The 19,848-nt window shown below is 33.5% G+C and overlaps 1 protein-coding gene across 7 annotated transcripts; it reads left to right on the top strand.

Moving 5' to 3' along the window:
- The first annotated feature begins 2,626 nt into the window (after window positions 1-2,626).
- On the top strand, window positions 2,627-17,281 carry LOC127710459 (uncharacterized). 7 transcript variants are annotated; one of them, XM_052216322.1, is made up of 2 exons: window positions 2,627-3,073; window positions 15,213-17,281. In XM_052216322.1, the coding sequence occupies exons 1-2, from the start codon at window positions 3,027-3,029 to the stop codon at window positions 16,228-16,230; spliced, it is 1,065 nt and encodes a 354-aa protein (XP_052072282.1). In that variant the 5' UTR covers window positions 2,627-3,026; the 3' UTR covers window positions 16,231-17,281. The 7 variants fall into 7 exon arrangements, with proteins under 7 accessions (XP_052072282.1, XP_052072280.1, XP_052072278.1 ...); XM_052216320.1 differs by lacking the exon at window positions 2,627-3,073 and adding an exon at window positions 8,621-9,258 and having other exon boundaries at window positions 14,268-17,281; XM_052216318.1 differs by lacking the exon at window positions 2,627-3,073 and adding an exon at window positions 12,075-12,140 and having other exon boundaries at window positions 14,156-17,281.
- The last annotated feature ends 2,567 nt before the right edge of the window (window positions 17,282-19,848 follow it).

Raw genomic sequence — 19,848 nt, forward strand, 5'->3', positions numbered from 1 at the left:
CCTATGATTGTTCAGGATTTTCTCTTTGTAAGTGTCTTGGGAGTATTGATTTGTCGAGTTTACAACTGATTTGCTGATTATACCTTTTGCCTTGATCAAGCATTTTATGTAATGTGATTCACAAACAAAAACGATGTTCTTGGCTTTATCTGCAGGGACAACAACATATTTGATATTAGGATAGGACAGAGGCTAAGCAACAGTTGGGCCTTTGACGATAGATGTACCATGAGTGTTCATAGACCCATTTAGTGTATTTAATTCGTGTTTGAATCAACGACTTCACAGCCTTTAAATATAAAGGGCGAGGAATTTAGACTGCCATTAACAGGTATATTTCAATAGGGGCCAAAATGAATTCTTGAAAGTAAGAGCCGTATGTAAAAATTGGAGCATTCATTTATCGATGTATAAAGATAGTGATACATGTAAGATGGGTATGATAAGATGACGCTACATCTGGACTTCAAGGAACACAGATGATTGGTAAATAGAAAATAAAAGGATATGGAGTAAATGTATATGGGATAAAATCGCACACAATACATAGAAAAAATGAAAAATTATCAATGAACAGGGCTTTTATTCCTGTTCTTCATCATGACAGTTGATGTAGGGTCTTCAACAATGAACGAATCATTCATACCCTACAACAAGGTCAAGACGGCCCCTAGCGTCGACTTAAGCGGTACTATTGATAAAAATAAACCACAGTTCACCTTCTTGCTCCCCACCCGCCTCGAAGTGCCAACTTGTGCGATGCTTGTGTACGACGGTTCTCCAGTCGAAAGCACCAGGGATACAAGAAAAGTGCAGTAATTTTGAAAGACATCGATCGCCACTAAAATATGCTTTGAAGTTACACATGTCGGGAGCGGTCAATGAATTACATAATTTATAATTACGGGCGAGGTTTTTCAACATATATTTGTCATACATTGCCCAACAAAAGTATACATCAAAAAATACAAAAAACTTCTGCTATAATTCGGCCAATAATCTCATTGTAAAATACACAAAAACGATACAAACAGTTAGACTAATTGATTAACCGAATTGTTGATTAACGTTCTGTGTCAGATATTTATTGCACAAATCAAACCAATAGGTATGATCTGCAAATATGTCGAAACGTATGAAGGGCGGGAAATTCAAACTGCCGCTTGGGAAAACGTATGTCCAATAGAGACGGGAATGTAGCATTGCATCAGGTCACCTACGGACCCCTAACTTGAATGGACTCTTTGAAAATTAGAGAGTGTGACATTTACCTACACAATATATTGAATTTAACGTACCCATTCTGACCGGACATGGCACCCTATTTATCGGTCTTCTTTCTTCCTATATAGCTCTGCCCACCCCTTCGTAATATTAAAGATCACGCCTTTCTGACCTGAAATATGACTATCATCGACTCGTTAATGTTTGACCCGACGTAGATAATTTGAACAAAACTTATCAGGTCCTCTTCCGGTTTGCTGGTGAAACACAGAAAAACTGCAGGTTTCTATCATGAAATACACTCAAAAGCAATCCAATAAATTACTTATGAAATATTCATCAATATTGACATTATGAAATATCCTCTGCTCGACAAAAATATTCATCAATATTGACATTATGAAATATCCTCTGCTCGACAAAATATGAAGTCTTTTTTTTTTTAAATCGTTCGTTGCACTCATGCAATAGTCAAAAAGGTTCTTATTATGAGTTATAATTGAAAGTTAACATATCAATGCGCAGAAACCTGGTACATTGTAATGGTTACTTTCACATTCGGCACAGGCAAACAGCAGACTCCTTACCTTAGTCAGGTTTTACTACCAGAGGAGAAAAGATCAAGAATAACCATGTTTCTTTACATCAGACAATTACTTATACAATATTGGTATTTATATTAATTTAGTTGAATATGTCTTAATTAAGTGTTTGTTTCAGTAAAGTATGACAGTGGGTTAATTACATGACTTTTGTAGAATTTTGATAAGTGTTACCTCCAACGTATTGTTTTATCCCCATCGTTTAAATCACACCTATTAACAGGAAGTTTTATGTAAAAATTAACCTTTTCCATAGGATATTGTACAATTCTGGGCATTAAATATATATGTGACTGATAAGACTTGTTATTTAACAGGTTGAATATGGCCCAGAGATATGCACCTTTACCAAACAACTTCAGGTATGATGATCTGGTAACTAGTTTAACTGATGAAGATCCTCTACAAAGTGATGACGGTGAAGTAGATATCCAGGAAATCGTTGCTGAGATTGGACAACAGTATGGTGCATCATCACATGACGAAGTATCTTTTACCCTAACAACAAATACAGAGGGCGACGCATATTCTGCCCTAGAAAATGCGATTGACCAATTAAATGAACATGGAAAATGTAACAAAAAGAGCTGTGCTAATTGTTCAAAACAAAAGAGAGTGGAAAATGTCTCAAGTTTAAAGAAAGGTCAGCACATATCGATGCCAGGCCAAAATTCCACCAAATATGTAAAAGCGAAACGAAAACTGAAGAGAATGTACGACCACCATGCCATTGTTAAAGAAATTAAAAGTGCGACAGGTACTAAAGTTACAATGGTTCTCATACATTTAGATATGTCGGGAGTGCACGAGGAAACCAAAGAATTTGATTTAAGGGAAAAAGAAATATACATTGTAGACTACGTTTTTCCCAGATACGACCCAGATAAAATTGTCAATAGAGCCGAATCTATTCTATCACAGAATGATAACTTCCAAACCTACAATTTAGTAACAGGCAACTGCGAACATTTTACAACTTGGTGTGTGGTGGGAGAAGGCGAAAGTTTCCAGGTGCAAAGTCTGAGACAAACAATTGCAGATGCTCTTTCTCGATTATTAGGTGCCGGAAGCAAAATCGCAAAAGGCATTCTCCGATTGTTATTTGTTTCTTCAGATGAAATTGCCAGTGGTCTTAGTAAAGCAGTACCGGAATTAGTTCTTGGTGGAGCAGCAGCCTTGTATTTAATATACTGTATTGTAATGACAGCATTGCATGTTCAAGATTATAAAAATGGACAAATGTGTAGGTCTTGTTTAAAGGGAAAGGTTTTGGACTTGTGGCTGACATTTGGAGCGTTTGGACTGACATCAATTATAACTTTTCTCATTTTACACTTTGCTGTTCCTTTAATGGCTCCTGGAGTAGGAATACCACTAATGATTCTATCTATTTTACTTGCGGTCGCATTTCAAATGTCAGTGCCAAGATTACGCAAAGCTTTGAGCTCTCCATTTTCCCTTGATCGTGTAAAGGTAACAAATTTAGGAAAAATATGTATTGGAGATGTGTTATCTAATCTATGTTATGGCGTTATTCAACAAACAAGTATTGTATCTGAGGTCAAGACAAAAAATAACAAACAGACAAAGGGGTGGATTCGATTGATCCATTATGAATTGTCGACATTATTTGGAACAAAGATTGTTGAGGAATATGTTGAAATTGATACAGATAAATCAAGTATATATGTATTGGACTGCGAACCATTGTGTACATTTCCAGCTGACATTGTTGTTAGTCGAGCGAGAAGTCGAATTGGCGAGACTAAATGGGCCTTGTTTTCAAATCGATCAGATCATTTTTCATATTGGGCTAAAGTTCAGCAGTACAATAATGATATCTTTGACGAAATATCTTATGAAGACATCAGAAGACCAATGGAAAAGATAGAAGCGTCACTCTTCATAGAAAAGAGAGAGATTCACAACGTAGAAGATATCAGAATAGGTGATATTGTTCAAAGCAATGTTATCGGAATAATTGATAATACCGGGATACTGTCTTCAATAAGGTATTTGGATGGACGCAAATTCGAAATAGATGTATACTCGTACTCATTTTTGAGGACGGTTACTCGGAAAAAATATACTGTTGATCTTAATAAAAATAGATTGTACGTGAAAGTATATAATCCCGCGCAATGTCAGACTATGGAGCAACGTGTGCAAAACGCTCGAGACATGAAGGGCAAGACAGGTTCTTGGTGGACCACAGAGGGATTTATTGAACATTGTATTGAACTCAAATCGGACTGAACTCTGGTGTATATTAAAGACTAAAAAGAGATTATTATGTTTTTTTTTATGATAATTTATCATGCGTCTATATTTACTGTTCAACGATTGATTGGTAGATACTATTTTTCAGTGATGTTGGTTTTCTATTCGCGTTTAATGTTGATGGAATTTCGTTTTCTTAACGTCCAGTGGAAAATATTTAATGCATTTTCAGGACGAACAAATTTTAAATATAAATACAAAAGGTAGCTCTTCTGCAAATTAGATCAATTGGGATGAAAGGGGGAATACAAAGACTGCCATTAAAAAAGTGAGTTTTCTTGGATAGTGACTCGACATTTTACTTGCAACGGGACACATACTTACCCGTCCTAGAGTTGCTCCTAAATGAGCAAAGATAATTTCCCCATAACGAGGCTTTGGATTTAACGTCCCTATTCCGACTAGACATTGCTGCATATTTGCATATTAGCAAAACGTACGCCTCTCTGTAGTTTGGTTGTTACCTTCGGATTAAAAAGGTCTCGGTGATTATATGAATAGAACACATATCAATCGTTGTAAGTAGAGTAAGAAGAAATCGTTGAACCATACCGTAAAACACGAAAGAGTGGCGAAAAATACAAGAAATAAAGTTATCTGTATTCGAAAGAGGAGTTTTCAATAGCATTTTTAAAAGCGGTGTAATATATTTGAATCGCATCAAAATTATCAAATGTATTTGTAGAGTAGCAATATACCATAATTTTTAAGCAAAATTTAAGAATGTATACTAACGATTTTATAAAATGAAGAACTGAATAAAGTATAATGGATATCGGTAGTATCAGATTGGGTTGGGGTCTTAAATAGAACTTTTGATGGATTAGTATATATATTCCTCTACAAGTTTATCAAAGCGAAAATCGAAAATAAAACGTATCTAAAGGAAAGATTTTACACACGGTCTTATAGAAGTCGTTATCGTTTTATATATTTCACTATGTATGTATGTAATATGGAAACTCTAGATGCCGACGTTGTGTATCCTTTCACTAACTTTGCAGTTTTGCTTTATTTGTCTTTGTACTTTTATGTTCATTTTGGTCGCATTATTCTTTAAGTGGCTGGGGATTTGTGCATATAGGTTTTGGGTTTTTAGCTTTGGTCTTTTTTTGACTCATTATTATTAAATGTTTTATCATTTTCATCCACCCTGACCAACAAAATCACGGTTCATCATATCATGCCTTATATCTACGCACAGCAAATTCACAAATGAGTAGCCAATATTTTTTTATGATCTTTAATCTTATATGATTGAATATGTTATGTGTAAGTTATGTGTAAAGGTCCCATGCTTCAGCTGTAGTAGTCCTTAATTATTATGAATGTTGTCAATTTCAGTATGTAGTTCGAAGGCTTTACTAGATATTACTTGGAAATGGACAAGCACAAATCTTTTCATAATAATAAATTCAAATTTACAGTTTGTGTTATTATGTGAAAGGTACCCCGGAAATCGTACAAACTATTTAAAATAATGTCACGTATATGTAACGTAATTTCTCCGTATGGATTCAGAGCACAGCAACTCTTTCAATGTAAGCAATCTGACCACTATATCACATGAAACCGATGCTTAATACATAGATGTAGCGATAGTTTTGTATACACTCCGTTTTAATAATTATGATTACAAAGATTGCGTTTGTTTATCGCCCAGTAGCAAATATATCATACATATGCAGGACGTTTCCCTTGCAAAATGTTTGAACAAAACTGAAGATCATGGATATATATCATACTAGTAATACCGATTACAGTACACATGGCATGGCTACCTAGATAAGCCTTCTCCAGGCAGGCTAACTTAAGACAAAAGCCCGGCTTGCCAACGAAAAATCTTCTACAGAATTTAAACCAAAAGGACCTTAACAGAATTACCTTAGTAAAATAAAAGCTTAACTTTTTATGCGTTAACACTATTTTGGCAACAGTAGTTGTCTTTTTGTGTCCATGTAATTCACAAAACCCACAAAATAAGTGATTTGTACCAAGGATCGATATATAAGTCGAGCATCATCTACTTATACTCTTCCGGAGCCTGACCTGAAATCAACCTCGGTGTTTGTTGGGGCATTGACTATGCAATATGGACTTTGCTTATTGTTGGAGGCCGCACGATGACCTATAATTATTTATTTGTGTCATTTGGTCTCTTTTTTTAGAGTTTTCTCATTGGCAATCATACCACATCTTCTTTTTTTTTATTTTCTCCGATTGGTATTGGTTTCTTCTAATAAAATTGTCAGTGGTCTTAGTAAAGCAGTACCGGAATTAGATTTTATAACCGATTGTGGGTTTAGTTAGCTTGTCTGATGTTTAAGGAAAATGCAGATGGACTAAGCTGCAATATTCCCGACAATAGAGTTAATTTTTATACGCGTTGACCGTTTTCAACAATATGTTAACTAGTTTTTCAAGTGCAAATTAAAATATGGTTTTCTAGCTAGCGTTTTTTGAAGAAAAAATTCTCGTAAGGAGTTTTGGAAACTTCCCCGGTGTTTGTTTCACCTATACAGCAAAAAATCTCAAAATTGTTAATATACGTACAGAGAATTGAAAAATTAAGTCTATATAATTAAATAAAATAGCAAAATTATATAGCTCTATTTTAAAATAAAAGACTTATAAAGCATTATGAAAATAAGTTCTCCAGTCATCAATTTGGATTCCGTTCAAACCATAGAACGTCTGATAGCATATTTATTTTAAAAACTCTTGTCACCAAATACTTGAAAAAAAAATAAGACAAAGCTGTTTGCTTGTTTTGTAGATTTGCGTGGTCCTTTTGACTCTGTTTGGCATAATGGCCTGTTGTATAAATTGATAAATGATGGTGTAAAAGTTAATACTACTTTGAAAAATATGTATAGCTTATCCCAGTCTGCACTGAAGATTGGTAATGAACACTCTTTGTTTTTTTTCCAATTATTAGAGGTGTAAGACAAGGGGACAGTTTAAGTCCTACTTTATTTAATTGTTATATTAATGATTTACATTCAATTTTTGATGAAACTTGTAACCCTCCAGTTCTTGATACTTCAAGTATCCAAACTCTCAGTTACGCAGATGATTTAGTGTTACTGTCTGAGACACACCAGGGGCTTCAAAATGCGCTAGACAAACTAAATAAATATTGCATTAAATGGCAGTTGAGTGTAAATACAAACAAGACTAAAATTCTAGTTTTTCAGAATATTTATAAACAATCCCCACCCCTTTTGTTCAATGATAAATTTTTGACTGAAGTTAAGGACTTTAAATTTCTAGGGAATATTATTAACTATAGGGGAAATTTTACAAAAACTACTGAAGAGCTGTCTTAAAAAGGTATTAAAGTTTTATTTTTATTGAGAAAATATATGTCCACTTTTAATTTTGTTCCCACTAATTTGTCATGTTAATTATTTGATACTCTTATAAGACCTATTTTAACATACAACTCTGAAATTTGGTTTATGGATAATTTTCAGTCAGCTTTTAGGGCATCTAAAAGAGCTGCTGTAAATAATACTTTGTGTGATACTCTTGCATTAGCAGAAAAATATCCTTTTGAGAAGGTTCATTCTAAATTTTGTAAAGCAGTATTAGGACTGAAAAAGACAGCCACTAACATAGGTGCTAGATCAGAATTAGGTAGATTTACTTTGGACTCTTATATAAAAACTTTATAGAATAAACTGTAATGATATTAATCCCCTGGTTAAAGAATCTCTACAAGCAAACATAAATTTACATTCCGCAGGAATTTATTCTTGGTACTCATTTGCAGATAAAATTTTTAACGATATGAAGATAAACCCAGAAAATTACTCTAATATTAATGTACCTTTTAAACAATCAAAAAACGTGTTAAAATGTAATATTAAAAAGTGTGTTTCAGAAGAATATGAAAAAACTACTTTAAATAAACTTTCAAAATTGGATTCCTCATCCAAACTTTGTCTTTATGGGAAATTAAAAACTAATTGTCAGTCTGAGGAATATTTAAATTGCAATAATTTTAAACATAGGCAGTTACTCTCAAAATTTAGACTTAGTGATCATTCCCTAGGCATTGAATTGGGAAGGTACAGAAACATTGCAAGAGCACAAAGGTTATGTAAAAAATGTAGCGTTCTAGATGACGAATTTCATTTCTTTTTGTATTGTCACATTAACATATCATTGCGTTCTAATTTGTTTGCTTATCTAAAAGACTATGCACCATTATTTCAACATCTTGATGCATTTAATAAACTAAAACACATTCTAAACCCCATCTCTGAACTTGTTTGTCATATTGGAGTCTTTATTAAGCAATCTTTAGAACTGAGGGGGTCAGACCCATGTCAGACAAGCTTATGATTGTGTTTTTTACACAAATTTATAATTGAACTCTTAAAATATGTTCTATTATAGTGTATTGTATTACATTGTATTGCATTGTATTCAAAATGTATAATTGTATGTTTGTATTGCTTGACCCTTATGGGTGTAATTTTGCAATAAAGATTATTATAATATTTCACACAAATCATGAATAACAATTTTACATATTTCAATTAAAAGTCATGTAAAATATTGCATTGAAGGACATCTGACCTAAAATATATTATTTTATTCAGAAAGATACTTTATCACCTTAATTTCAATGCAATTTTAGTTTTTATTTATGATGTCCTTATTATACATTTTTTAATATATTTTCCAAAATCTTAAAAAGTTTGCAGTCTTAAGCTATATTTTAGTATCCACAAATTGGCTACAAATCTTTGAAAATACGCAAAAATGTTGTTTTGAACTGAAATAACACATTTGAATCTTTGACATGATTGATGCCGACTCCACCCTTCCCCTCCATTTTGACCATTCGAGCCTTCTACAATGAACATTTATATATTAAGTTTGGGCTTAAAATACTATTTTAAATAGTGATAATACACTCATCATAGAAACCAGGATAACAAGTTGTACGACATAATAAAACAAGTTAATAAGTCCAAAATAAATTACGATCCCTCTTGGACCCCATATTTAAATGTTTGGTTAACCGAATAACAATTTTGGGATTACCTGAAATTTCCAATGGTTATTTATAGAAACAGAAAGTCCGTCGATAGTGTTCTCAGCAGTTTTTCTAGTTGTTAAAATAATTGTATATTAATAGGTAAGTATTTATATTGCATAATTATGGATAAATAAGTATATTAGCAGTTTGGTAGATGTCCTCATCTATCATTATATATATATATATATATATTTACACACACTACTACATTTTTACATTTTTTAATGTATAGATACGCAGCAACGTCTAAATAGTATGGTGTTTTATTTCATTTAATGAAGTGTTGTATTTCAGATTTAATAAATAGTTCAGAATTTACCTCTTATATTGAGCTATAATTAACACATCAACTAATATTGTATTACATTTGACACCGAAGAATGCTATGTGTTCAGCCGACATATGTCATGTATGTGTCAGCACGACTTTATAACATTCGCTTATTGTATTACCATCGTAAGAATTTTATATATTTTTCCTATCTTCGCAGTATCGCCTTTTCTGTGAAAAGTTTCAACATTCTTTACCCCAGCAATGCGACATTATATCAGATGTTAAAATTTAGCACAAGGTATACACTTCAAAAATTTCTTAGGATGAAAGTAAGTTAATGTTTAATGGTTACTTTCAGTTTGTTCAGTTTTTTCCTGAGTGAAATAATTCATGAATAGCATACCGCAACAGGATGTACTAAACACATAAAACATTAATGATTTCAATTCAATAAGGTAGGTGCTTTAATGCTACACAGAATACAGTCACAAAATTTCAATACCGCCACTTATGACACTTATATATAAGTTGGGATAAGATGGATAGGGACAGAAACTTATATTGAAAGAAGGTTGATTAATTGATCGATAATTGCTTGTTAAACGTCCAGTGGAAAATATTTCATACATGTAAAGGACGATAATTTCTGAACTTCGAACCGAAAGTGAATAATGACTGAACGACCTTCTACAAACGAACTTCATGCAATGTTGACCGAATGGAAATACACATTTTGGCATTGATGATATATGAAACTAATATGCTATTTTCTACCGAACTTGCATGATTTGTGGATTGTCTTTTACAAATGGTCACATTTGGTTCCGATCTGATGAATAATATGACACCCCTAGGAAACCTTTGACTCTGATTGGCCAATTTACAAAATATAAAGGGACGAACATTTAATTTAAAGAATATTGGGCGGGCGTCATTCTGATTTTTTTTCTTTATTTAATGTCAAAAACTATCAATCAGAATTTGTTTTCATTCTCAAAATATTTTTTCCTTCAAAGTTGGGAATGAGAATATGTTTTAGAACAAAACTATACTGTATACTGGATGTGTACTGATTGATAATTAAGTCTTAGATGCACAATTTTTAATTAGTTGTTATTGGCTTTGAACTAGCTGTCAGTATCTGCGAGTACTCTCCGATCTGTACTTAGTGTATTTTTGTTGTTTGGATGTACAAGTACCCGGCCACGTCCACTCTATGTTTTTGTTATATGTATTTCTATTTGTATCTATCTGATGAGTTAAGCCTTTTTGAACTGATTTTTATAGTTCGTTCTTATGTTGTACTGTTACACCACTGTCCCAGGTTAGGGGGGGGGGGGGGGGGGGGTCCCGCAAACATGTTTAACCCCGCCACTTTCTGTATGTATGTGCCTATCCCAAGTCAGGAGCCTGTAATTCAGTGGTTGTCGTTTGTTGCTGTGTTACATATTTGTTTTTCGTTATTTTTTTTGTACATTAATTAGGCCCTTAGTTTTCTCGTTTGAATTGTTTTACATTTGTGATTTCAGGGCCTTTTATAGCTGACTATGCGGTATGGGCTTTGCTCATTGTTGAAGGCCGTACGGTGACCTATAGCTGTTAATTTCTGTGTCATTTGGTCTCTTGTGGAGAGTTGTCTCATTGGCAATCATATCACATCTTCTTTTTAATATTTACCTATCAATCTTAGGATTTCACCAATCAAAAAGAACTACTATGACCGCGACATTCCAGTTTATAAATTGAACTTTTCTTTTTCTATAAATATACTTAGGAAATTTCCAGTTATTTTTAACTTTAAACCTAGCTTTTCAAACAACATAACAACTAGTGGAGGGTCAAAGAGGGAGAACGATATACAAGAAACAGCGGTCGTGATGCTAGTTTGCAAGTTACAATTAGGTGCCTAGATGCCTGAATGGTTCACCTGGTAGCTATGAGATCATGTCTGAAAACTTGAGCTGCTAATGACGTCTATTCATCCAAATATGTAACACAGCAACAAACGACAACCACTGAATTAGGCACAGGCACATACATACAGAATGTGGCGGTGTTAATCATGATAACTGGATACCAACCCTCCCCCTAACCTGGGACAGTGGTGTAACAGTACAACATAAGAACAAACTATAAAAATCAGTTCAAAAAGGTTTAACTCATCAGATGGATACAAATAGAAATACATATAACAAAAACATAGAGTGGACGTGGCCGGGTACTTGTACATCCAAACAACAAAAAGACACTTAGTACAGATCTGAGAGTACTCGAAGTTACTGACAGCTAGTTCAAAGCCAATAACAACTAATAAAAAAAATCATGCATTTAAGACTAAATTATCAATCAGTACACATCCAACATCCAATGGATTTAGTGTAAAGACGTCATAAACAGTCAGAGAAAAACACGACCTTGCGCAATGCCAAGATACAGGAATCGACAGATTGTAGATCCATGAAAGTGCATATGTATATAACAATAATATTTAGTTTGCTTTTAATTTACTGATCACAAAATCAATATAAATACCAATAAAAACAATATTTCAAAGATCTAATGACAGTGTTGAATTGGTAACCATTTAGAATAAGTTCATTTAAAGGATCGATAAGTTTACCAGGATCGTTTCTAAATTTCAGGGCACGGTAAACAACATCTCCGTAAAATGAGGATGTGCTATCCCGTTTGAAATAAGTTTTCTACAGGTACAACCAAGCATCGAAATCAAATATTTATATCTATAGAAGAATTTAGTAAAAGTTTTAAGTAATTTGTGGTAACGAAATCCCTGACTTAATAATTTACCAGTAATACATAGATTACGTTCGTTAAAATCTAAAACGTCACAACAGACACGGGCATAGCGAACGAGTTGTGAAATATACACACCGTAAGATGGTGTCAGAGGAACATAACCATCCAGAAAAGGAAAATTAACAATAAGGAACGAAAAATCGGCCTTTTGTCGTAAACCTTAGTGTGGAGTTTCCCGTGTAAAACCGAAATATCTAAATCTAGGAAAGAACAGTTATTACCGTTTACATTTGATTTATTTAAAGTAAGTTCCTTTGGGTAAATTTCGGCAGTACATTTAGAAAATTCTAAATTATTTAACGAACAAATATCATCAAGATAACGGTAAGTGTTGTTGAATTTATAAATTAAATGCAATTCTTTATAATGTAAAATAACGGGCAACGTTATACTCTTGAAAACCATCTTATTGGCTATGAAAAACAAGCTTAAAATGTTAATGAAACTTTTTTCAAATAACCCGAGATTTCGTTTGAACATGGAAACAGGAGACACAAAATTTTGCACCACCTATCAAAAAATGCTTCAATATATTTTTGTATGACATCATCAATATTGCATCTTTTTATATGTTTGTTCCATAAGTATTGTTTGTTTTGATTTGCTTATGAAGAGGGTTGTTTGAATTAGTAACTTTAAATCAAATTTTCAATTTCAAAATTCGACATTTTTTGAAAATGACCCAGGTATGTCTATTGGTAGAAATTAGTTTAGATTTAGTAGAGAATTTAAATGGGATGGACTGTCTTCTACAAATGGTCCCATTTGTTTTAGGTCTGATGGATAATATGGCAGCCCTAGGTAACATTTGACTCTGAGTGGCCAATTTACAGAATATAAAGGGACGAATATTTATTTTTGAGGAGATCGGGCGGGCACCATTCTGATTTTTTTCTTTATTTTAGTGTCAAAATATTTTTTTATATTCGTGGGAAAATAGTGGCATCAGAAAGAAGAAAACAAACCAAATGAATAGTAAAGGTCAAGTATTCCTTCGAAAGTTTTCTGACCGGTATGCAATACATATGTGTCACACATGTCACATGTTCCATTAGTTGTAGCCACAATCGTGTCCTCCTTTTCTCGATTGTTACATTACCGAATGTGACTTATTATCTAATTTCAACTTTCAAACCTTCAAACTAGCAACACGACGGCTGTTTCTTGTATATCGTACTTCCCTCTTTGACCCTCCATTAGTTATTATGATACTGCATGTTATCGTTTGAAAATTTCAAGCTGAGAATAACTGGGGATTACCGAAGTTTATTTATAGAAAATGAAAGGTACAATTTATTTTGCAACTGGAATGTCCCGACCATAGTCGTTCTTTCTTAATTTGGGAAATCCTAAGATTGGTAGGTAAGTCTTTATAAAGTACACTTACGGGCAACGAAATATTCATATGGTCTAAATTCACTGCAAAGATGTTTTCCACATAACGCCCATTTTCCGTGTCAAAAAAAAACTCTGAAAGTTGAAAATCAATCTGTATGACATCATATTAACACAATATTTCTACAATGCTAAATAAATCTCCGTATGAGACTTATATGCTCAATATAATTTATCTTTCGATTAATGTTAAGAAATAACAATCGGTGTATTCATTTTTTACGTGTCAAACACATGTAAAAGGAAAGTACAAATGATCAGCTTCGTTAATTGGTCGAAATTAGTTTGGATTTAGTAGAGAATTTACAGGGTTTGGGGTCGGGCTTAAGAAAAATACATGGTTAATGATTACATACCTATCACCATTTACAACTCACCGATACCTGAAGGGGATACGCAGCACAATGTATGAGGGGATAGGTTTAAATCTTATTTGTATTTTATTAAAGTTTTCGCTTACTATGCCACTGGAAAAGTTCATTATAATAATATGTGCATATTACTTTTGTAGAGTTTAATGAGTTTGACTCAAACTTTTTGTGTTGTCACTATCGTTTAAGTCACATCTATTATCTATGGAACATTAAATATTTATAATAAATACTATATGACATTTTCAACAGGTTGAATATGGCACAGATATATGCACCTTTACACAACAACGACTTTGGGTATGAGGAACTGGTGAATAATTTGTTAGATGAAGATCCTCTACAAAGTCATGACGGTGATGTTGATATCCAGGAAATCGTTGCTGAGATTGGACAACAGTATGACATATCGGCACATGACGAAGTTTCTCTTACCCAGATTACTAATACGGATGACGACGCATATTCTGCTCTCGAAAATGCAATTGGTCAATTGAATGAACATGATAAATGTACAAAAAAGAGCTGTGCAAATTGTGCAAAACCAAGGAGAGTAGAAAATGTCTCAAGTTTAAAGAAGGGTCAGCACATATCGATGCCGGGCCAATATTCCACCAAATATGTAAAAGCGGACCGAAAACTGAAAAGAATGTACGACCACCATGCCATTGTTAAAGAAATTCAAAGTGCGGAAGGTAGTATAGTTACAATGGTTCTCATACATTTTACAGATATTGGTGGAAAGATAGGAGTGCACGAGGAAACAAAAAAAATTGATCTAAGGGAAAAAGAATTATATATTGTAAACTACGTTTTTTCCAGATACGACCCAGATACAATTGTTGCTAGAGCCGAATCAATTCTGACACAAAATGAGAAATTCAAAACCTACAATTTAATAACAGGCAATTGCGAACATTTTGCAACTTGGTGTGTGGCGGGAGAAGGCGAAAGTTTCCAGGTGCAAAGTCTGAGACAAAAAATTGCAGATGCTCTTTCTCGATTATTTGGTGCCGGAAGCAAAATTGCAAAGGGTATACTCCGATTATTATTGGTTTCTTCAGATGAAATTGCCAGTGGTCTCAGTAAAGCAGTACCGGAATTAGTTCTCGGTGGAGCAGCAGCCTTGTATTTGATATACTGTATTGTAATGACAATATTGCATGTTAAAGATTATAAAAATGGACAAATATGTAGGTCTTGTTTAAAAGGAAGGTTGTTCGACTTGTGGCTGACATTTGGAGCGTTTGGACTGACATCAATCATAACTTTCCTTATTTTACACTTTGTTGTTCCTTTAATGGCACCTGCAGTTGGAATCCCACTAATGATACTATTAGTTTTACTTGCGCTCGCTTTTCAAATGACGGCGCCAAGATTACGAAAAGCGCTGAGCTCTCCATTTTCTGTTGACCGTGTAAAGGTAAAACATTTAGGGCAAATAAATATTGGTGATGTGCTATCACATCGCTACTATGGGGTCAAACATACAAGTATTGTAACGGAGGTCAAGGCCGAAAATGACAAACAGACAAAGGGGCAGATTCGGTTAGTCCATTATGGATCTTCGGCTTTATTTGGAACGAGAAAGATTGTCGAGGAATATGTTGAAGTTGATATCGATAAATCGAGTATATATGTATTGGACTGCAAACCTTTGTGTACATTTCCAGCTGACATGGTTGTAAGTCGAGCGAAAAGTCGAATTGGCGAGACTAAATGGGCCATGTTTTCAAATCGATCAGATCATTTTTCATATTGGGCGAAAGTTCAACAGTACAATAATGATATCTTTGACGAAATATCTAATGAAGAAATCAGAAGACCAATGTCTCGGACAGAAGCATCACTTTTCATTGAAAAGAGAGAGATACATCGCGTAGAAGATCTAAAAATAGGGGACGTTGTTCAAAGCGATGTTATTGGAATAATTGATGATACCGGCATACTTTCTTCAATACGGTATTTGGATGGCCCAGAAGGACGCAAATTTGAAATAGAGGTTTACACATATTCGTTTTGGTGGACGACAACTCGGAAAAAATATACCGTTGACCTTAATAAGGATAGATTGTACGTAAAAGTATATAATCCCTCACAATGTCATACTATGGAGCAACGTGTGAAAAATGCGCAAGAAATTGAGGACGAGACAGGTTCATGGTGGACCACAGAGGGATTTATTGAACATTGTATTGAACTAAAAATGTATTGAACACTTACCTATCTTAAATCAGACAAAACGAGCTTATGATTATATGTTATAATTAATCATACGTCTTTTCTCATAGAATTACAAACGCACATATTTTTTGTGGATATAAACTGTTTCGAAGAGTTTAGACATTTGGTTTCCAGACAAAACTTGAGTTTAAGTGTATGGATCTCTATGAAATTGTTCAACAAGGTTCCATACCACAAAAGGAAGGTTGGGATTGATTTAAGGGGTTATGACCCCATCTGTTTAGGAATTTGGGGCCAAAAAGTGACAAAAAAACTAGGATTTTCAGGTTTTCGGACAATAACTTGAGTATCAGTCTATGGATCTCTATGAAATTGTACAACAAGGTTCCATACTAAAAAAAGAAGGTTGGGATAGATTTTGAGGGGTATGGCCCTAACCATTTAGGAAAAAAGGGGCCAAAACAATACTGTTTTAGTACTTTGTACGAATAGTTAATTTCTTGACCAATTTCAATAGGGTTCAATTGAAAGTCTTAAATTCTTGAGGTTCTTTTATATGCCGAATGTAGCAATGTATTTAGATTTTGGATTTCGCACAATTATAGGTAAATGTCCAATTTCATACTTTTAAGTTCTAAGACTACATTGATTCTGTGTCGGAGACCTATCCTATGTCAAATATGTAATCACAATCCAAATCGGAGCTGTATTGCACAATTGATAGACATTTTAGGTAGATTCACAGTTGACAATAGATTTAGCATCAAGTTTTAATTTTAGAGAAGTAATTATGTATAAATATAGTTTGAAATTCACTGTTATTTCATTATTAGATATTTTGAAAAAAGTAGTTGAAGTTAAATGAAGAAGATTTTTAAAGACATTGTATTAGTGATGACATATATATTGGAAATTAAATTTTTTTTTCATTTTTTTTGTAAATTTTTTGATGGTAGGTTTGTCTGTTATTCTGTATAAATTAACTTTCAGAAAGCTATATATATATATATATATTGGTGAAGCGAGCCCCTTTAAAGATTTGGCTAATATTGTCAATTAATAAATAAATTAATTAAATTCTTGGTGCACTTGGATATGCTGAAACTAACCGTGTAATTTGATTTTGGATATTGAACCATAATAGGTAAAAGTCCAATTTCAAACTTTTCGGTTCTTTGACCACATTTATTCTGTGTCAGAAAACTATCCTGTGTCAAATATTTAATCACAATCCATATTCAGACTTGAATGTAGTGTCCATACTTGTCCCAACTGTTCAGGATTTGACCTCTGCGGTCGTATCAAGACCCCAGGGGGCATTTTATTAAATGTTGATTGCCTTTTTTATCGTGTTTATTGATTGATTGAATATCGTTTTCTTAATGTCCATTGGTAAATATTTTATGCATATTCATGACGAGTCAAATTTGAAATTGGATCAATTGAGATGAAGGGCGGGACAGGAAGACTGCAATTAAAAAAGAGAGTTTGTTGGATAGTGGCTGCATATTTATGTTGCGGTATTCTTTAACGTGCAGAGACCTTGGATTTTCCCCTATACGAGACATCAGATTAAAAGTCCTCATTTCGACGAGTCGTGGCTGCATATTTATACGTTCCGCATGACGAATCGGTCGCCTCTCTGTATTATGATTTAACTGCCGATCGGAGAAGTTGAGACGTCTCGTTGGTTAAATTTAAACTCCCTATTGAAACATCGAAAAATGAAATCTCATTTACAGCTAATTTCCTAATGCTTGTAGAGTAAGACTTTGGTTGGCTTGCTTGCTTTGTTTCTATAAATGTTTGCTCAAGCATTGTAATTAAGATTGACAGCTGCAAACAATATAAATAGGCGTAGTTAAACCTGTATACATTATATCTAGATTCATAACCTCCAGGATAACATCTCATCAAATTTAAGTTATACAGGTTTAACTCCGCCTATTTATATTGTTTGCAGATGCCAATCTTAATTACAATGCTTGAGCAAACATTTATACAAACAAAGCAAGCAAGCCAAACAAATTCTCAATCTACAAGCATTAGTACAACTAAAAATTAATTGTCTTATTTAACCGTTATTGCTAAAACGTATTTTGCTTGACTCCGTTTCATTGTAAGCGTCACTAAATTTCTATTGTCCTGTATTGGTTGCATTTGTAGATGTCGGAAATATAATCTGGTGTTGATGTGTCAATTAGGACTTTTAATGGGGTAGAATATCCTTGTACATGTTTAGGCCTTTAAAAACTTCAATTGTTTGAACATATGACATTCTAGGATTAAAGGACATTAATAAATTAACTTTCTTTGTGGGTTTTTTCGCTTACAGGCTTTTCTTGAATTTTTCTTGTGGTAACTTATTAACTCTAGTAAATGGTCGGATAATTTCTTTATCAAATATGGCGAAAGATTTTTCAAATGACTTGACATCACTTTGAAAAATATATTTTGCTGTAGATTTTGGTTATCTAAATTTTGCACTGTCTCAAATATTAGTAATATTTAGTTTAATGCCTTATTACTAACAGTAAAACTACAGGCTGTCATTGTTTGAACCTACATTTAAGATATTATACATATGCTACTAGTATGGTATTTACAAACTAAGTATTTCTTTTGTTGATCAAAAGTTCGTATTAAATTATTATAAATGGAGAATTTGATATTTACATTTAAATCCATCATAATTCATGTAAATATTACTTTTGATATCGGGAAACACGTTTACTACTAAGACAATGATGCACATTTTATATGCATATCTTTGTTAAAGATTTTCAGGGAGTACAAGAACTGTGTATTTTGTGTTTACTTTATCTAACGAGTCGACCCGTTTCTAACTGATTCTTATAGTTTGTTCTCATGCATGTTACACCTTTGTTCCAGGTAAGAGGAGGGATCGGGAGCTTACAATCGTGTTTAACCTAGGTATTTTCTTTATGTTGCTATCCAAAGCTAAGAACATGTAGTGCAGTGATTGTTTTTTGATGCGGTCATGCAGTCATATAATTGTTTTTCGTTCAATATTTTAGCGAAAATCAGGCAGTACGTTTTCTTTTGATTTTTCCCCCATATGATTGACTGTTACAGCACAGGCACTTGTCTCTGGAAAAAATAACCTAAATACTTTTACTATAACGCAACGTACCTAATTACATAATTGAGAAATGTCACCAGGTCGCGAACTTCCGTTATATTTCGATTCTGCGTTTGTCTATCCCACTGAAACTTCACTACAAACCAGTAAAAGTCTGAAATGGCCTATATCTGTACTCGACTGTACTGATTTTTACTCGACCAGTCTGAATTGGTCTGAATTTTACTCGACATTACTCGACCCCAGTCTTAACCATACTCGACCGTACTGATTTGTATTGACCCTTATCTTTGCCATTGAAAATAGTCTGAACTATTACTCGACCAGTCTGAAACAGTCTTAACCCATTCTCGACCTGTACTCGACCAAATTTTTCAGTCTAAACCATACTCGACCAAAGGTCTGAACAATACTCGACCAGTCTGAACCATACTTGACCAAAAAACCTATACTTTTTTTTATTTAGCTGTTAAAATTAATTTCTTTTTTTTCTGACATGACAACAGCCACAATAAAATAAAGATATATATAAAAACATATTTTTAC

The sequence above is a fragment of the Mytilus californianus genome, unplaced genomic scaffold (genome assembly GCF_021869535.1).
Source record: "Mytilus californianus isolate M0D057914Y unplaced genomic scaffold, xbMytCali1.0.p SCAF_8, whole genome shotgun sequence".
Taxonomy (NCBI): domain Eukaryota; kingdom Metazoa; phylum Mollusca; class Bivalvia; order Mytilida; family Mytilidae; genus Mytilus; species Mytilus californianus.